The sequence below is a fragment of the Balaenoptera physalus genome (assembly GCF_965194825.1).
Source record: "Balaenoptera physalus genome assembly, chromosome: 14".
NCBI lineage: Eukaryota > Metazoa > Chordata > Mammalia > Artiodactyla > Balaenopteridae > Balaenoptera > Balaenoptera physalus.
This window is the reverse complement of record NC_138893.1, coordinates 39,274,135-39,288,861: the sequence shown is the minus strand read 5'-3', so window position 1 is coordinate 39,288,861 and position 14,727 is coordinate 39,274,135. Positions and strand designations below refer to the sequence as shown.

Below are 14,727 nucleotides of genomic sequence, written 5' to 3'. Positions count from 1 at the left end.
ATTTCTAATCTAGTCTAGTTTAATTCACCTCTCCGACTTCCCCAGGACAGCTGACTATATTTCAGGTGCCTGGTTTGATCCACTGTCTTATACAGACAAACGTAACAGCAAGTCATGTTATAGTGGGAATACAAAATTGTAGAGCGCTCTCTTGTTTTGTTTGTGCTATGAAGCATTTTTTCTAGAATTCTACTGTGAAAATTGGCATTCAGATTTTACAAGGTGCTCTTGATCCCTCAAGTTTCCCAGGTAATGTGTGCAGCCAAAAAAGAAACTTGGCTTTGGTAGCCAAGTTTAACCTTGAATTTCATTAAGGTGAAATGAATAAGTCAACTCAGGCAAACTTTCTGGGAAAAGGAAAAGCAAAATGTAGGCCCTTTGTATTCTTCTACTTCCCATCCCCTGCTTTATCACACGTTTGATAAGCTCCTTTCATCCATCAAACTATCATTTGCCAATGATTGGCCTTCTTTGTCCTGTAAACTGTTAGACGCTGGAGATGCCCAGCTGAACCTGACACTGCTCCTACTCTGAGCGAAAGGGAAAGAGATGCAAAGACTGATCTACCAATAGCAAAGCCCAAGTCAGCTGCTGAAGCTGTGCTGATCCAAAAGGAATGTGAAGGAAAGTAGCCCTGAGCATTCAATTAGCATGTCGAATGATACATTAAATTCTTGATTGATTGGAGATAACTTTCACTGACAACCATGATACCAACTCAGTTCTAAACCACCTTATGTACTTTTTAAAATAGTAGATAACTTTTACCTTTTTTCTTTGTACATTTCTGTATTATCTAAATTTTCTGTAATAAACATGTAGTAAAATTCTTATAATTAGAAAACAACAAATGTAATTAATTATACATATTTCATTGGAGACAAGCCAAACTATAAATAAATAAAATCACTGCTGCAATAAATTAGTGATACATATTATTCCACACATATTTCCCGAGCACTCCTGGGGAAAAAATTTAAGTCAATGTTACCATTTCCTCTCAACTTACAGCTATTTCAGTTTACTCCCCTTGGTCCTTAAACATACCACACTCCAAAACTTAAAAAAAAAAGATCATCATTGTTAGGGAATAATTACTTTAATGTGCCCAGCAGCAGACATAGTCCCCAAACTCTGAGGTGAAATGGAACCTTAGGATATTTTCAAGATGAAACCAAAGTTGTCCCCGCCTTATGTTGGAAATCTAAGAGTTTCCAAACGTGTATATACGGACTTCCTATCAGAAAAGAGTTCCCCTTTCTCAATCCCTTCCATCTCCTATGAACTGTTGTATCTTGTTTCTTTCCATCTTGCTGCCTAAGAATCACTCCACTGGCACTTCCCTGGTGGCCTGGTGGTTAAGAATCCGCCTGCCAATGAAGGCGACACAGATTCGATCCCTGGTCCTGGAAGATCCCACATGCTGCAGAGCAACTAAGCCTGTGTGCCACAACTACTGAGCCTGCACTCTAGAGCCCGCGAGCCACAACTACTGAAGCCCACGTGCCTAGAGCCTGTGCTCCACAACAAGAGAAGCCACGGCAATGAGAAGCCCACGCACCACAACGAAGAGTAGACCCCGCTCACCGCAACTAGAGAAAGCCCGTGCACAGCAACGAAGACCCAAAGCAGCCAAAACAAAGAATCACTCTACTGGAGGGAAGTGACAGGAATAAAGCAGAAAGGACTATTGGAAAAGGACATACATCTTTCAAGGGAAGCAGTTTCATTGTTGTCTGATAGGAAGGAGTCAGGGTGGCTGGGTAGTTGTAGTCGACAGCGTTATGTTTGTAATTGGCCTTGTAGGCAATCTGAAACACAAAGAAAAAAACAAGAGAAATTAGTCCCCTCTCTCTTTTGACCTTGTTTGAATGTCATAAAAGCATCTTTTAAAAATAACCAGAAACAAAATTAATTCAGTTTCATCACCTCCAAGGAAAATTATGTTCACACTTTTGTTTTTAATTAATTTGAATTCTTCTTCTTAATTAATCTAAAATTAGTTAACGTCATCTGTAGCACATTTATTTTATCTTTCTTATTAATCATGGAACCCCTTGTAGTTTTTTGTTAAAAAGAAGCATTTGCAGACAAGTGTATAGCAAAAGAGCTTCTTGGCTGACCCCCAGAAAATAAATGAAAAGTCAAGAGTCTTCAGAGTATTTAAAAAGATTTTTAAAGGTCAAATTTGACATTCTCAAGTACAGGAAATTTGACGTTTGTATGTTTTAATAACGAAATCAGTTCCTTCTCAGTGTCCTTTACCTCCAAGATTTACAATTTGGCATTTGCAAACCTGTAAACTGAATTGACAAAGCCAAAGAGAGATTAATAGATCACATGCTATTGGGAAAAGAGGGTCCTGATCTATTTTGTTATGCCAGTATCTTGAGCAGTGCCTGGATACAGGAAGTCTTCAATGAACACTAAGATTGAATGAATGAATGAACCAATCAACCAACCAACCAACCAATTCTAAATAAATCGCAATGCTTTGGAAGTTTGAAGCATTTCAAATGAGAATTATGCTCATCCATTTCTCCTTATGTCTCAGAAACTGAAAGTTTTTCTCACACTGGATCAATTACAATAGATCTAAGTACTCTTCAAAGCAGAGAAAGTTGAGTTTAATAAATTGAAGCTTTTTTTTTTAAAAGATTTATTGATTGATTGATTGATTGATTGCTATGTTGGGTCTTCGTTTCTGTGCTAGGGCTTTCTGTAGTTGCGGCAAGTGGGGGCCACTCTTCATTGCGGTGCGCGGGCCTCTCACTATTGTGGCCTCTCTTGTTGTGGAGCACAGGCTCCAGATGCGCAGGCTCAGCAGTTGTGGCTCACGGGCCTAGTTGCTCCGCGGCATGTGGGATCTTCCCAGACCAGGGCGCGAACCCGTGTCCCCTGCATTAGCAGGCAGACTCTCAACCACTGCGCCACGAGGGAAGCCCTAAATTGAAGCTTTTAAAATTTTTCAAAGATTTTTTTACCTAGCCTTGGTTGCACTGATTAACATTTACAAACTCTTTTGGGTCAATCTTTACACAACAAAACACTGATTTTTTAAAAAGGGGAGGTTGAAAAAGAACTGGCTGAATTCCTTGTGCCCCACCACTCTCCACGCCAACAGACCCCCAGGACCTGCAGGCCCTTCACGACAGGACTCACGTTGCTTGCCAGGCTTCCAACTTTCAGAGCATGCAGCGTCCGTCTGTCCATCCCGACTCCTTCATAGTGGCCTCTCATGTGGTTCTGGTAGTTTTCTTTATATTTATTCTACACGGGAACACAAAACCTTCAACAAAAGCATTCTCTCCCCAACTCGTTGAAGATAAACTACTCATCTTAATGCACTAATCCAAAACATAAATGATTAAATAGAACCTATTTAAGTATTCAGTGTGTCTCTGAATTAAAAATAAGACAAACTTAAAAAAAAATAACTTAAAATTCAAGAAGTTGGGGTGAGACAAGCACACAAGCAAACATAAGATCTGATGCACCCAGACAGCACAAAACGGACCTGATTTTTTTTTTTAACATTTTCAGTTGTAAATATACCAGATTTTTCCAATGTGAAAACCCATTGCACAGGTGTGGAGCTTTCCAAGGACAACCACTGATCGTACAGGGGCTGCATGCAAGCCCCATGCTGGGGGTTAGTACACATCACTGCATGCTATGACCTCCATTTCTAAATATATGAGGAATAAAACCTCAGCTTTGCCAAAATCTGTGACTTATACATGACACATTGGTCACTACCACAACCATGTGAAATAACGATGTTATGTCCCAAATGCAGCTTACCAAACAAAGAACAAAACAAGAGGACAAGAAGTCATAAATAAGAAAAGGTGGGTAGCTTCTAATGAAGCTACATTAAAATCACCTCCCCTGGGAGGCCATGGAGTTTCCAGGCACTGAGAGTATTCCAACAGAATACTATTACTCTGCATCAGACACAGTTCTACTTATCTCTGTTAATCTTCACAAGCACTCTATGAGGAGGAAGGAATTATTATCATCCCCATTTTACAGAGGGCAAAATGGATCCAAGAACTAAACGTGCCCAAAGTCGGCCACTTGGCTAATTGTGGAGCTAGGTCCGTCAGCTCCAAAGCTGGTGCTCTTAACCATGACATTTATGCAGAAGACATTCCTTACTGAGCCTCATGAAGTCCCAAGTGATTTTAAATTCTACTATTATACGCAGCTAAGCAGAAGTAAAATCTAATAAGAACCTGCAGTATAAAAAAACAAACAAAAAAAACAACTAAACTTTCTTTGGGTTATTTGTATGGAAATATGTTAATATAAATGTTTCTGACATTACATGAAATTTCTAAAAATCTTATATGTTCTGGTATAATGTTATAAGTCATAATTCTAATTATTACTTTAAAATGTATATCTCAGAAATAACTAAATTTCCTTGTCAATTGCATTATTATGAACTTTCATCAAATATTTAACCGTGGTCATTTTTAAGTCTTTTGTCATTTACAGACAGTTCTGGGTGTACTCTGATGCTTTCGCAAAAATGTTCCTATAAAAGGGTTTCATCTTCAAGGAATTCATGGAAAAGACTCTGACAAGTACAGGTTTCTGGTAACTGACTGTACTGCTGAACTGAATGAATAAGCATTTTCAGAACTCTAATGGAAAACTGATGAATTCATATAAGTGCTAACAAAAGATCAAGATGAAAACAAAAATTAATTACATGGGACTGAGTGAACTGATGAGGATGATTATAATTTTTGTGACTTTCTGTTTGAATAAAAAAAAAATCCCACAAGGACTCAGAGGCAAAAAATATACAAATCAATTATCACTGCAAAGTAAAGGAGCTGTTACAGTGGAGGATTACTGGACTGAATGTCAATATTATGACATAGTATGAGTGTGTTTGGTAATTGCAATCATTGTTGCTTTTGTTGCGGTCATCCATTTACAATGCTTGGTGTCAGTTTATTTATCTCTTGTAAAAATAAAATACAGTGTGTGTATGTGAGTTGTGAAAAAAAAATTGGAATTAGTAAAAATGAGGGCAACAACAACAAGAAAAAGAAGTAAAATCATATAAACTAGTCCTTGATGTTCTCAAGGATACATCCTCAGACTTTGAGAATTTCCAAATCTGCAAATGCCACTCCAGCATATATCTGCTCACCTGTAAGATTGGGAAATAACACCTGGCTCCCTAGGTGACTGTGCAGGTTAACTGAGATCTTGTACTAATTTAAGAAGCACAAAGTCAAGTTGAGAGGGGACGTTGCACACTCAGCCAGGCTCCCTCGCCAGCATTCACCAGTAGGAGCCAGATACTACTATACACGAAGGATGCAAGAGGACAAGTGCAGCCCTGAGGGCTCAAGGTCAAGTGCATGCCAGGGGATTTAACACTCCATGGACCAGCCCCAGCAGGCAATCTCTATCAAAACTCATAATATTTGTGCCTAAGACGCCATGCTTCTCCAAGACACCCAGATACATTCACGTAGACTGTCTCTTAGGAGACCTAGAAATTAAGGTCATTAAAAAAAAAGCCCAAACAGACGTGTAGGCATTAAAAACTCACATCACTGGTGAATTTTGAGATCTTGCTCACATTCCTGAATTGAGGTGTTTCACAGTAGTTGATACTACGACCTTTACTACTTTCCAGATCCTTCTTATACTCCACCTTGGAAACCAAAACACCAGATGCACAAGAGAACCAAACCCGAAGTCACTCTTGAAAATGTCACCAGGACTCGACTTAGGATATTTTTATAGAAAACTTTCAACCCAAGATTTTAAAATACCAGGCATAGGATACTGTAGGTTAACAATATGTCTTTTCCTTTCAAATAGTGATAAGTAAATAATCAGTTTGGTTCTGAATATTAAAAATATACAGCCCCTTTCAAGAGTAAATACTTTAAGATTTCATATAGCTCAAAAAAATGGCAAAATGCTTTTAGAAATCCAGACAGTGGATACTCTTGGGGGCAGGTGTCTGGACTTCTGGTCATGTCCTGTTTCTTGATCTGGGTGCTAATTACACAGACGTGTCCACTTGTGGAAATTCTTCCTGTTGTACACTTATGATATACGCACTTCTCTGTATGTATACTTAAGTAGAATTTAACCAAAAAAGTTACTTTACAAAACAGTGTAATAAATGAGACCACTCATAGATGCAAAGTGTCTTCTAATTTTAAATGGCTACTTGAGCTCCCCTGGGTAGCTAGATATAAGATGTGAGGCCATAGTTACTAAATAGACTGCAAGTCATCCCAGGTAGTTGGAGAAGGCAGCTGAAGGGTGATTACCATTAATAGAGGCCTGGCTGGTTTGTCTTACTAGAGAAACATAAGAGCAAAAAGAAATGGAAGGTTCCCTTGTGACCGCTTACCAAAGGAAATACAACTTGTTATTGTATCTTATAAAACATTTGGTGGGAATATGACTTTTAAAGTATGCAAGATGCATTGTAATGCTTACAATATAATATAAAATTTAAAAAGTACACAAAACTGTATATACGTTGAATTCTAATTCTACAAATGTATGTTTTTATATTCATATATTAGTTTATGATATATTCACATAGAAAGAGGTCAAAATGGTAACAATGTTATTCCTGGGTAGAACTACATTATCAGCGGTCTGGTTCTAGTTCTGTCCCTAAAAGTCTTATCTGAACCAGAACAAGACACTTTACTTTTCCAGGCCTATGACAAAGCGAGGGCCTAAAGATTGCAAAGATCCCATCTAGATCTAATGCTCTCTGAGTCAAAAGCAAGGTTCAGCAAACTTTTTCTGTAAATGACCAGATAGTAAATATTTGCCCCTTCGCGGGACATCCCATCTTTATATTAACTCTTGTAGCTCAAAAGCAGCCATAGATAATATGATGTGTTTCAATAAAACTTTATTTATAAAAACAGGCTGTGGGCTAGATTTAGCACTCAGGCCATAGTTTGCTGACCTCTGGCCTACAGCATCAGAATCATGTGGAATATCTGTTTAAAATGCAGGTTCCAAGGGCTCGGCACCCATTTACTACTTCAAAGTATCTGAGGTTGCTGATGAGGCCCAGGAAATGTCACCCTTGTGATTCTGAGCAATTAGAGCACCACAGGCTAAGGAACACTTTGGGGTAAAAGACGGACTCTTAGGGGTTAGAGAAGAAAAATGTTTTAGGAAATTTGCATATCCTTTTTTGAGTTTCAGATAACTTGCTAGGTGAGTCCTATGAATAGCCTGCCAAGAGGCTGACAACTCAAATGCCTTCAGGGTCCCGATAGGCAATGCAAACAGAGAAGCTACTATGAAGAAACTCCAGGACTTAAAAAGGATATGGGAAGCCAGAGGGGAGATTTCCTTGCCAAATAGTCCTAGCAATTATAAAAATCGTAACCACTGGGTAGGTCAAACAAAACACAGTCTCTGGCAGCCAGGTCAGCCTCTAAGGCAAGGGGAATTCATACGGTACACACAGCTTCTCAGAAACCTGACTACAATAATAAGAGAATGAGGGAGGTTCCACGTTCAAAACACTCCTATCTTTGATTTCCACGCTATAAGAATGACATATTGTTATAAAGCATGTCTCCTCCAGTATTCTGGCAACTAGAAATCTATTGCTGGGAACTTTGGAATAGCTACAGCCCTGTGAGAATTCTGGGAAGAAACTTTTGAACCATCAGAGAAAGATTTAATTGGTTTGATTCTAGGCTGTCTTGTGAATTGCTTTTTACTGACTATTCGTTCTTTGGGAACTGGTAACTCATGTGTAGTTTATGTGGTGTTACACGGAACTTTTCATTCTGGGGTCGCCCCTTCACTGTCTGGCGGAGATAAAGGAGGTGACAGCACACAGGTGAAACTGTCCCCATACGTACCTCACTCACAAGCTTGTTCACGTTCTGAGCCCACTTAAGAACCAAGTTGTCTTGGGCTGGGAGGGAATGATAATGTGCAGCGCCCTTCATCTTACTGAAGTCCTGCCTGTATTTTATCTGAAAGAAGCACACAAGGAGCGTCTGGAGTTGTTGTTTTCACGCTCCACGAGAGAAGTTACTCCACACTTACTTCACATTTAATGTCAACATTTATTTAATAGAATTTTCTGGAGGAAAAAATAATCACATGGGTTTTTCCTCCACTAAAGTCCATAAACCTCTTAGTGCCTTTTATATTAAAATTTTACTGCCCCCTTTCACATTTTTTACACTTTACATTCTAATTCTGCATGAAGAAAGGTCTCAAAATGATCATACCTAAAGGTATAATCCAAAACCCATTCTGCCCTTGGTTTTAACAATCATTTCTTATCCAGCCTCCAGTAATGAATGTGTCTTTTACTTCCCCTCTCAGGGCAAAGTGCACTCTTCTAAGGAAATGGGTAATAACTGAATAGTAACAAAGTAAAGGAGAAGGGCAAAGGGGGTATGAAATGAATGCTGGGTTTCTGATTATAGATCAAGTTCAAGTTGGTGTAAGATCTGCAGTGTGCTTGTCACTTTACCAAGTTTAATTATAGCTTATCTTTCAAGGACTGCCAACTGGCTAACATTCTGCAAATAAAAATCATTTTATCAACTGGGTTACACCGAGTTTGATAATCATGCGATTTATTTTAATCAGTTATTCCTTTGAAGTGCTCAATTTCTAAGATGGGTTATTTTGCAAAGACTCTCCTAACCCCAGCTTATCTAGCTGGACCGGTATGTGCACTTGCTTCAGCTGACTTCAAGTAAGTTGTGTGGTTTGTCCATGTCAGTCTCCTTTGAAGCAGATAAATGTGACCTAACAGCACGAGCCAAAAATGCAGATGTCAGAAATTTGGATAGGAATTGAGGGCTAACATTCTGCTTTGACTCAGCTCTGATAAATTTAACTGTATATAGGTTTCAGTAAGCACAGCCTTCAAAGTCTCATTTCTCCTCTGCTTCTGTGACTCTGTGGGTCGTCCCAATGTGGTACTTACATCACTAGCGAGTTCGCTGGCTTTCTTGGCATTCTGATAAGCCGGGGTGATCATGGCCGGGAAGCTGCCCTTTCCCCTGTGCTCGCCATACTCTTCTGAGTAACCCTGTTGGGTCAATCAAAAAGTTTAATCAGTAATGCTCCACTCCTGGAACGGGTGGGGGATTAGCAATGATCTCTCCTAGAGCCTGCTCCCATGGAGGCCCGTCCACCTTGGAAATTCCTGTGATCACCCCCAAGAGCAGTAGCACGTGGTCGTTAAGGTGGTAGACACTAGAGGTAGACCCAGCACACAGTCAGCACTAAACAAACGGTAACCGTCATCACTAGCATCATCATTTCCATCAGATAAATCAAGATACTCTATGAGTCTCCTAGGCTCATGTATTTTGGAGTATTCATTTCTTAAATGACACCTGGAAAGTCCTTCTGTCTTCCAGTAGTCTCGAATGCCACCGTTCTCAGGCCCCTTAGCAGATCTATGCAAAGACACGTTGATATTCCACATACTGTCTCCCCCAGTGATGGATTCATTTCATTTACCAAGAAAGAGCTATTATGTAACTATTTGAATTTTTGTAATTTGGCTGAAAAGACTTCAAATTGCAATAAGATGATCTCAGCTGGGGCCAAATGTACATTTCAGACTAAGTATTACAATCTGAGTCTTAATTTCTTCCGTCCTCCTCCCCACATCACCCAGGCTCTCCTACAAAGAAGAACATTCTCTCTCACGGAACTGTCATCACGTTACTAGCGTAAAACTACCCCAGCAACCGGAGGTACTTCAAGACCCCGTCAGATGGTACCTTCTCTCCAGGGAACTCCTCCCTCACTCCCAGCCCCACCCCAGGCAGAATCAGCTGCTTCTTTTTTTTTTTTTTTAATTATTTATTTTTAATTATTTATTTATTTATTTTTGGCTGCGTTGGGTCTTCGTTTCTGTGCGAGGGCTTTCTCTAGTTGTGGCAAGCGGGGGCCACTCTTCATCGCGGTGCGCGGGCCTCTCACTGTCGCGGCCTCTCTTGTTGCGGAGCACAGGCTCCAGATGCGCAGGCTCAGTAGTTGTGGCGCACGGGCTTAGTTGCTCCGCGGCATGTGGGATCCTCCCAGACCAGGGCTCGAACCCGTGTCCCCTGCATTGGCAGGCAGTTTCTCAACCACTGCACCACCAGGGAAGCCCTCAGCTGCTTCTTAATCTGTGTTCCCATAAATCTTGAACAGCCCTTAGTGTGCCTCCTTGGGCTCATGACTCCATCTCTCTCTGGCCTCCTCCAAAGCAGAGGCCTGCCCTGCTCCAGCATCATGGTTCAGAGTCTAGCACACATACTCTCTTAAATGAAATAGTTGGGTCAAATTAGAATATCCAGGCTTCCGTTTTATCCAATAATGACAACTGTTTAGCCTGAGTGCTCCTTTATGCTTGGCTGCCAGAATGTTCTGGGCCAAATGTAGTAAGTGAAAAAAATAATAACAACAAAGACTCTCAAATTCTTTGGTAACCTCCTTTTGCCCATTCTGCTTTACGGTTTGGAGTTGGCTTGTAGCTTCATTTTAACTTCTCCGCTTATGTGAATATATATTGTGTATGTAAATCTTTTTGAGACCCTTAATCCTATTGGGGAGTTGACAGGTTACAAATAATAGATTACACGGTATAGTCCATTAACTTAAAAAACTACTCATTAAAAAGAATGGGTACTTCCCTGGTGGCGCAGTGGTTAAGAATCCGCCTGCCAATGCAGGGGACACGGGTTCGAGCCCTGGACCGGAAGGATCCCACATCCCGTGCGCCACAACTACTGAGCCTGCACTCTAGAGCCCGTGAGCCACAACTACTGAAGCCCGCGTGCCTACAGCCCGTGCTCCGCAACAAGAGAAGCCACCGCAATGAGAAGCCCGTGCAACGCAAGGAAGAGTAGCCCCCGCTCGCCGCAACTAGAGAAAGCCCGCACGCAGCAACGAAGACCCAACACAGCCAAAAATAAATAAATAAAATAATTTTATAAAAAAAAAAAAATGAAGAATGAATTGTTTGGTCTTTTAGGCACTACAGATATTTATAGTGTATCTGACTGTCCGCCTGCTTCTCTATCACTCCCTCCTACTCTCGCCCTGGTGAGTCACAGTCAATCACGGTGAAATGCCACAGGATATGGAGTCCTCTCGACTGACAGCTGCTGGCAGTGCTATCGAATAACACCCACTTTGATTCTTGTATTTGTTATTATCATGATTGGAAACTTCAATCAAAATGTCCTAATAATCAAGGTTCCACTATGATACTATGAAGTTACATTTCATCACTGTGTATAGACAGGTCTAGATACACACATGAAATTATATGCATGTGTTATAACTAGTGGCAGATAGGATAGTCCAAATTTAGAACAAAATACTTTTTGCTAAATATGGAAGCCAAATATTTTTTAAACAGACTTTTAAAAGTTGTCCTGAGCATTCTAAACAACATATTTACAACATGAAACCAATAAGAATGTATTTTCATTGAGTTTTAAGCACTGAGAGACCATTTAACTGACTTATCATGAAATTTAATAAAATGGCCTTTTAAATTCAAAACCAAACATTTTTGCTCAGATAGACATTTGCAAAAGGGTCAAAACCTATCTTCACGTGCATTTTAAGTTTCACATGAATAAATCCCCAATATAAGCAACTAGGTTTTCTGAAGAAGAGAAATAAGTTATTTGTTTCTTTTTATAAATTATGTATATTGAATGTCACATATGTTGTAAAGTCTACCCAGTGCCAAAAAATTTAAACAACTGTCAAATTAAGAAAGAAATATCACCCAAGCCCACTGAATGTACCCTTCCGGACACACGCTTGCTCTTCCAACATTCTTTACTTACAACCATGAAAAAATAATGTTCCCTTTTTCCCTTACAACACCTGTCTAGTACCAGAAAATCAGAGGGATGTGCAAATAAAATTAGCTGCAATTGTCACTCAACGTTTTTACATCCTGCCAAGATGTAGTTCATTTAAGAAGTGAAATTGAGAAAAAGGGTTACTTTCTCTGGCATATTGCTTTATCTAGCAACCTAGATAAGAAATTCATTTTCTAAGAAAATGAATCCTGCTACTCAGTGAAGTGCTCAATATTTTTCAAGACATGCATTTTGATCCCTTTTGTGCCTATGCAGTGACAGGCTAAACACAGCCAGTCTTAGTCCTTGGGACTTTTCTTCAATGAATAGATGAGGATGCTTTATTCCTGGCAAACCCACCATTTTGATATTGGTCCTTTATTTTTAAAAAAGGAAAGAAAAAGTGCTTAGAGTCTGTTTTCCTAAGTGAGTCAAGTTGAGCCCTGTGTAATTGTTTGTTCGCTACTTTCTGGCTTGGAAATTCCACCTTCCATAAATAGGGCAAAGAAAAAATCACAGTCCAACCCCTGATTAAATAGTCATAGGTTGTGTCACAGGCTAGAGGGCTGCCAAACTGAGAAATGACCATCAAAAAGGGTCTCGCAGGACGTCATTTTATCACATACCTGGCCATACTGGTCCACATACTCCTTTGTCAATGCGCCCTCAGCTCCAGCAGCTGGACCAGCCGTTCCCTTCGTTTCTCTTTGATATTGTTGATGGTACCTCACCTATTTGTAGGGGAAGGACAAATTTAGCTTCTTATGCACAGGGGCCAAAACAGTAAAAATGAATGTCTTGTGGAATGTTCTTTTTCTGCTTGGGTCTAGGGAATGTGTCTTAGACATAAAAGTGCCTCATCATTGTCCTGGTAAAACTGATTGAAAACTATGTAGGAAAGCTACTTCCTGTATCCACGGTGCAAAAAAACGGAGACAAGGAGACAGGAAGTTGGACTCGCCAGGCCCAGGTAAATTCCTGCTTCCTTCCCTCCCATGAAAACATCGCCCTGGACACTTACATCACTTGCCAGCTCATTGGCTCTTTTGGCTATCTGATAAGCAGGTGTGGTCATAGCAGGAAAACTGCCTTTCCCTCTCTGTCGTTCATAGTCCTCTGTGTATCTCACCTGGAAAATGAAAACAAATTTTGAATCACATGCCACAATCCCACCATCTCCCAGGCAATCTGACGGAGAAGCCCTGCTCAGGGCTCCCATAGCACCCTGCACATCTCACATCGTCACAGCTCTTATGCAGTGTCGTTGGCTTAGAGCTTGATGGACCCTGTGTATCTTATTTACCATTTTATTCCCAATACCCAGCTCACTGCCTGATACGTGGAGATGCTCAATGTAGAATTCGACACATACTTGTGAGCACCTGCTGTGGACCAGGGGGTGAGGTCAGGCAGAGCAACAAGGCTTCTGCCCTCCAGGAGCTGCCCATCAAGTCTGGGAGATGAAAGAGGATTCTCAACCCAAGTCAAGTGGAAGCCACTTGTTAAGCCGAACCTGGATTCGTGCTTAAACTTCCCACTCAGAGCAATACTAAGTTCCCAGTCTTAGTATGCCGTGGAGCAACTGGGCTATGAAAAGGCAAATGGAAGAAATTCTTCGGAAGTTATCGTCTACAATTTGCAGTGACAAGGAGAGACTCCTTTAAGATTAATCAGATATACCTGGCTTGTTACTAATACCGTGTAAACTTTTCTCTCTAAGGAAAAGTTTTTGCAAGGTCTGTGCTAGCTGCCAAATCTGACCTGACCCTCCTTGACCTTAGAAAGTTCTTCCTGGCCCCCGCACAGCATTGGGATGCCGCCTGCATTCTCCCTGCCTCCTCCTCCACATAAGGAAAGAATTGGGAACCTTAAACGAGAATCACTGCATCTGGCCTCCATCATTTCTTACATCACTTTGAAGCTGTCCTGCCGCCTTGGCCCGGAGAAGCTCAGGGGTATCCGCCACTGTGCTGAACCTGGAGATGTGTTCGTCATGCCCTCTCTTGTACTCCACCTGGTGAGGGGACAGCATAGAGTCAAGGTCACACCCAACAGCCTTTGTAGGACCTCTCCTTGCGGCTGTCCGGAAGTTACACCATCGGGCAACACTCAACGCAAACATATGGCAAGTCTTTCTGGTTTGTTCTACGGGCTCCTCTCCAAAAAGCATCAGTGCTCATGTGTTAAGTCCAAGAGAGTGCCAGGAACTTCTAAACATTAACAAATATTCATTCATCTCCATAACAATCACATAAGGCAAGACTATGATTTTCCCCATTTTACAAAAGAGCAGCTGAGGAACAGAAAGGTTAAGTAATTTGCTCATGGTCCCACAGGTACTAAGTGAGAAAGCCAGGATTCAAATCCCAACATTCCAGCTCTAAAATCTGAGCTCTTAACCAACAAGTTGTGCTACCCTGCAGGAGGTTCTACCATCCACTTAATAAAAATCAGTGTCCTTAATGCTAACGCCACCACAAGAAATTATTTGGTCCAGTCTTGGGGTGAGCTACAGGGTCTTCTCTCCATGTGATAGATGCGGCCCAAACAAGGCACAGAGAGTGAATGATAGGGAAAAGATAAGAACATAGTTTTCTCCATAATATCACACTAAGGGTACCTACTGCCCCAAAGCACTCTCCTTTTGGATTTTATCTGAATCCCAGGGGTTCACTAATGACAAACATTAGCGTAATCAATGGTGAATAAGCACTAAGACACTCACTTGGCTGGCCAGCTGGTTGGCTATCTTGGCCCTTTGATAAGCAGGTGTGATCATGGCTGGAAAGCTGCCCTTGCCCCGCTGTTGTTCATAGTCTTCTGTGTACTCCTGTTGGTCAGACCAATGTCAGCATGA

The 14,727-nt window shown here is 40.9% G+C and overlaps 1 protein-coding gene across 17 annotated transcripts in view; it reads right to left on the bottom strand.

Moving 5' to 3' along the window:
* The window catches only part of NRAP (nebulin related anchoring protein), a 69,798-nt gene that overhangs the window by 45,111 nt on the left and 9,960 nt on the right, over positions 1 to 14,727 (bottom strand). For 10 of the 17 annotated variants that reach the window (XM_082423262.1, XM_082423255.1, XM_082423257.1 and 7 more), the window contains 9 exons: positions 14,596 to 14,700; positions 13,780 to 13,884; positions 12,892 to 12,999; positions 12,497 to 12,601; positions 8,978 to 9,085; positions 7,890 to 8,006; positions 5,579 to 5,683; positions 3,163 to 3,270; positions 1,707 to 1,811 (listed from right to left, as the gene is read on the bottom strand). In XM_082423262.1, coding sequence (XP_082279388.1) covers positions 1,707 to 1,811; positions 3,163 to 3,270; positions 5,579 to 5,683; positions 7,890 to 8,006; positions 8,978 to 9,085; positions 12,497 to 12,601; positions 12,892 to 12,999; positions 13,780 to 13,884; positions 14,596 to 14,700 — 966 coding nt within the window. The remainder of the gene's footprint in view (positions 1 to 1,706; positions 1,812 to 3,162; positions 3,271 to 5,578; positions 5,684 to 7,889; positions 8,007 to 8,977; positions 9,086 to 12,496; positions 12,602 to 12,891; positions 13,000 to 13,779; positions 13,885 to 14,595; positions 14,701 to 14,727) is intronic. The other 7 variants (XM_082423264.1, XM_082423258.1, XM_082423263.1 and 4 more) reach the window with 5 other exon arrangements.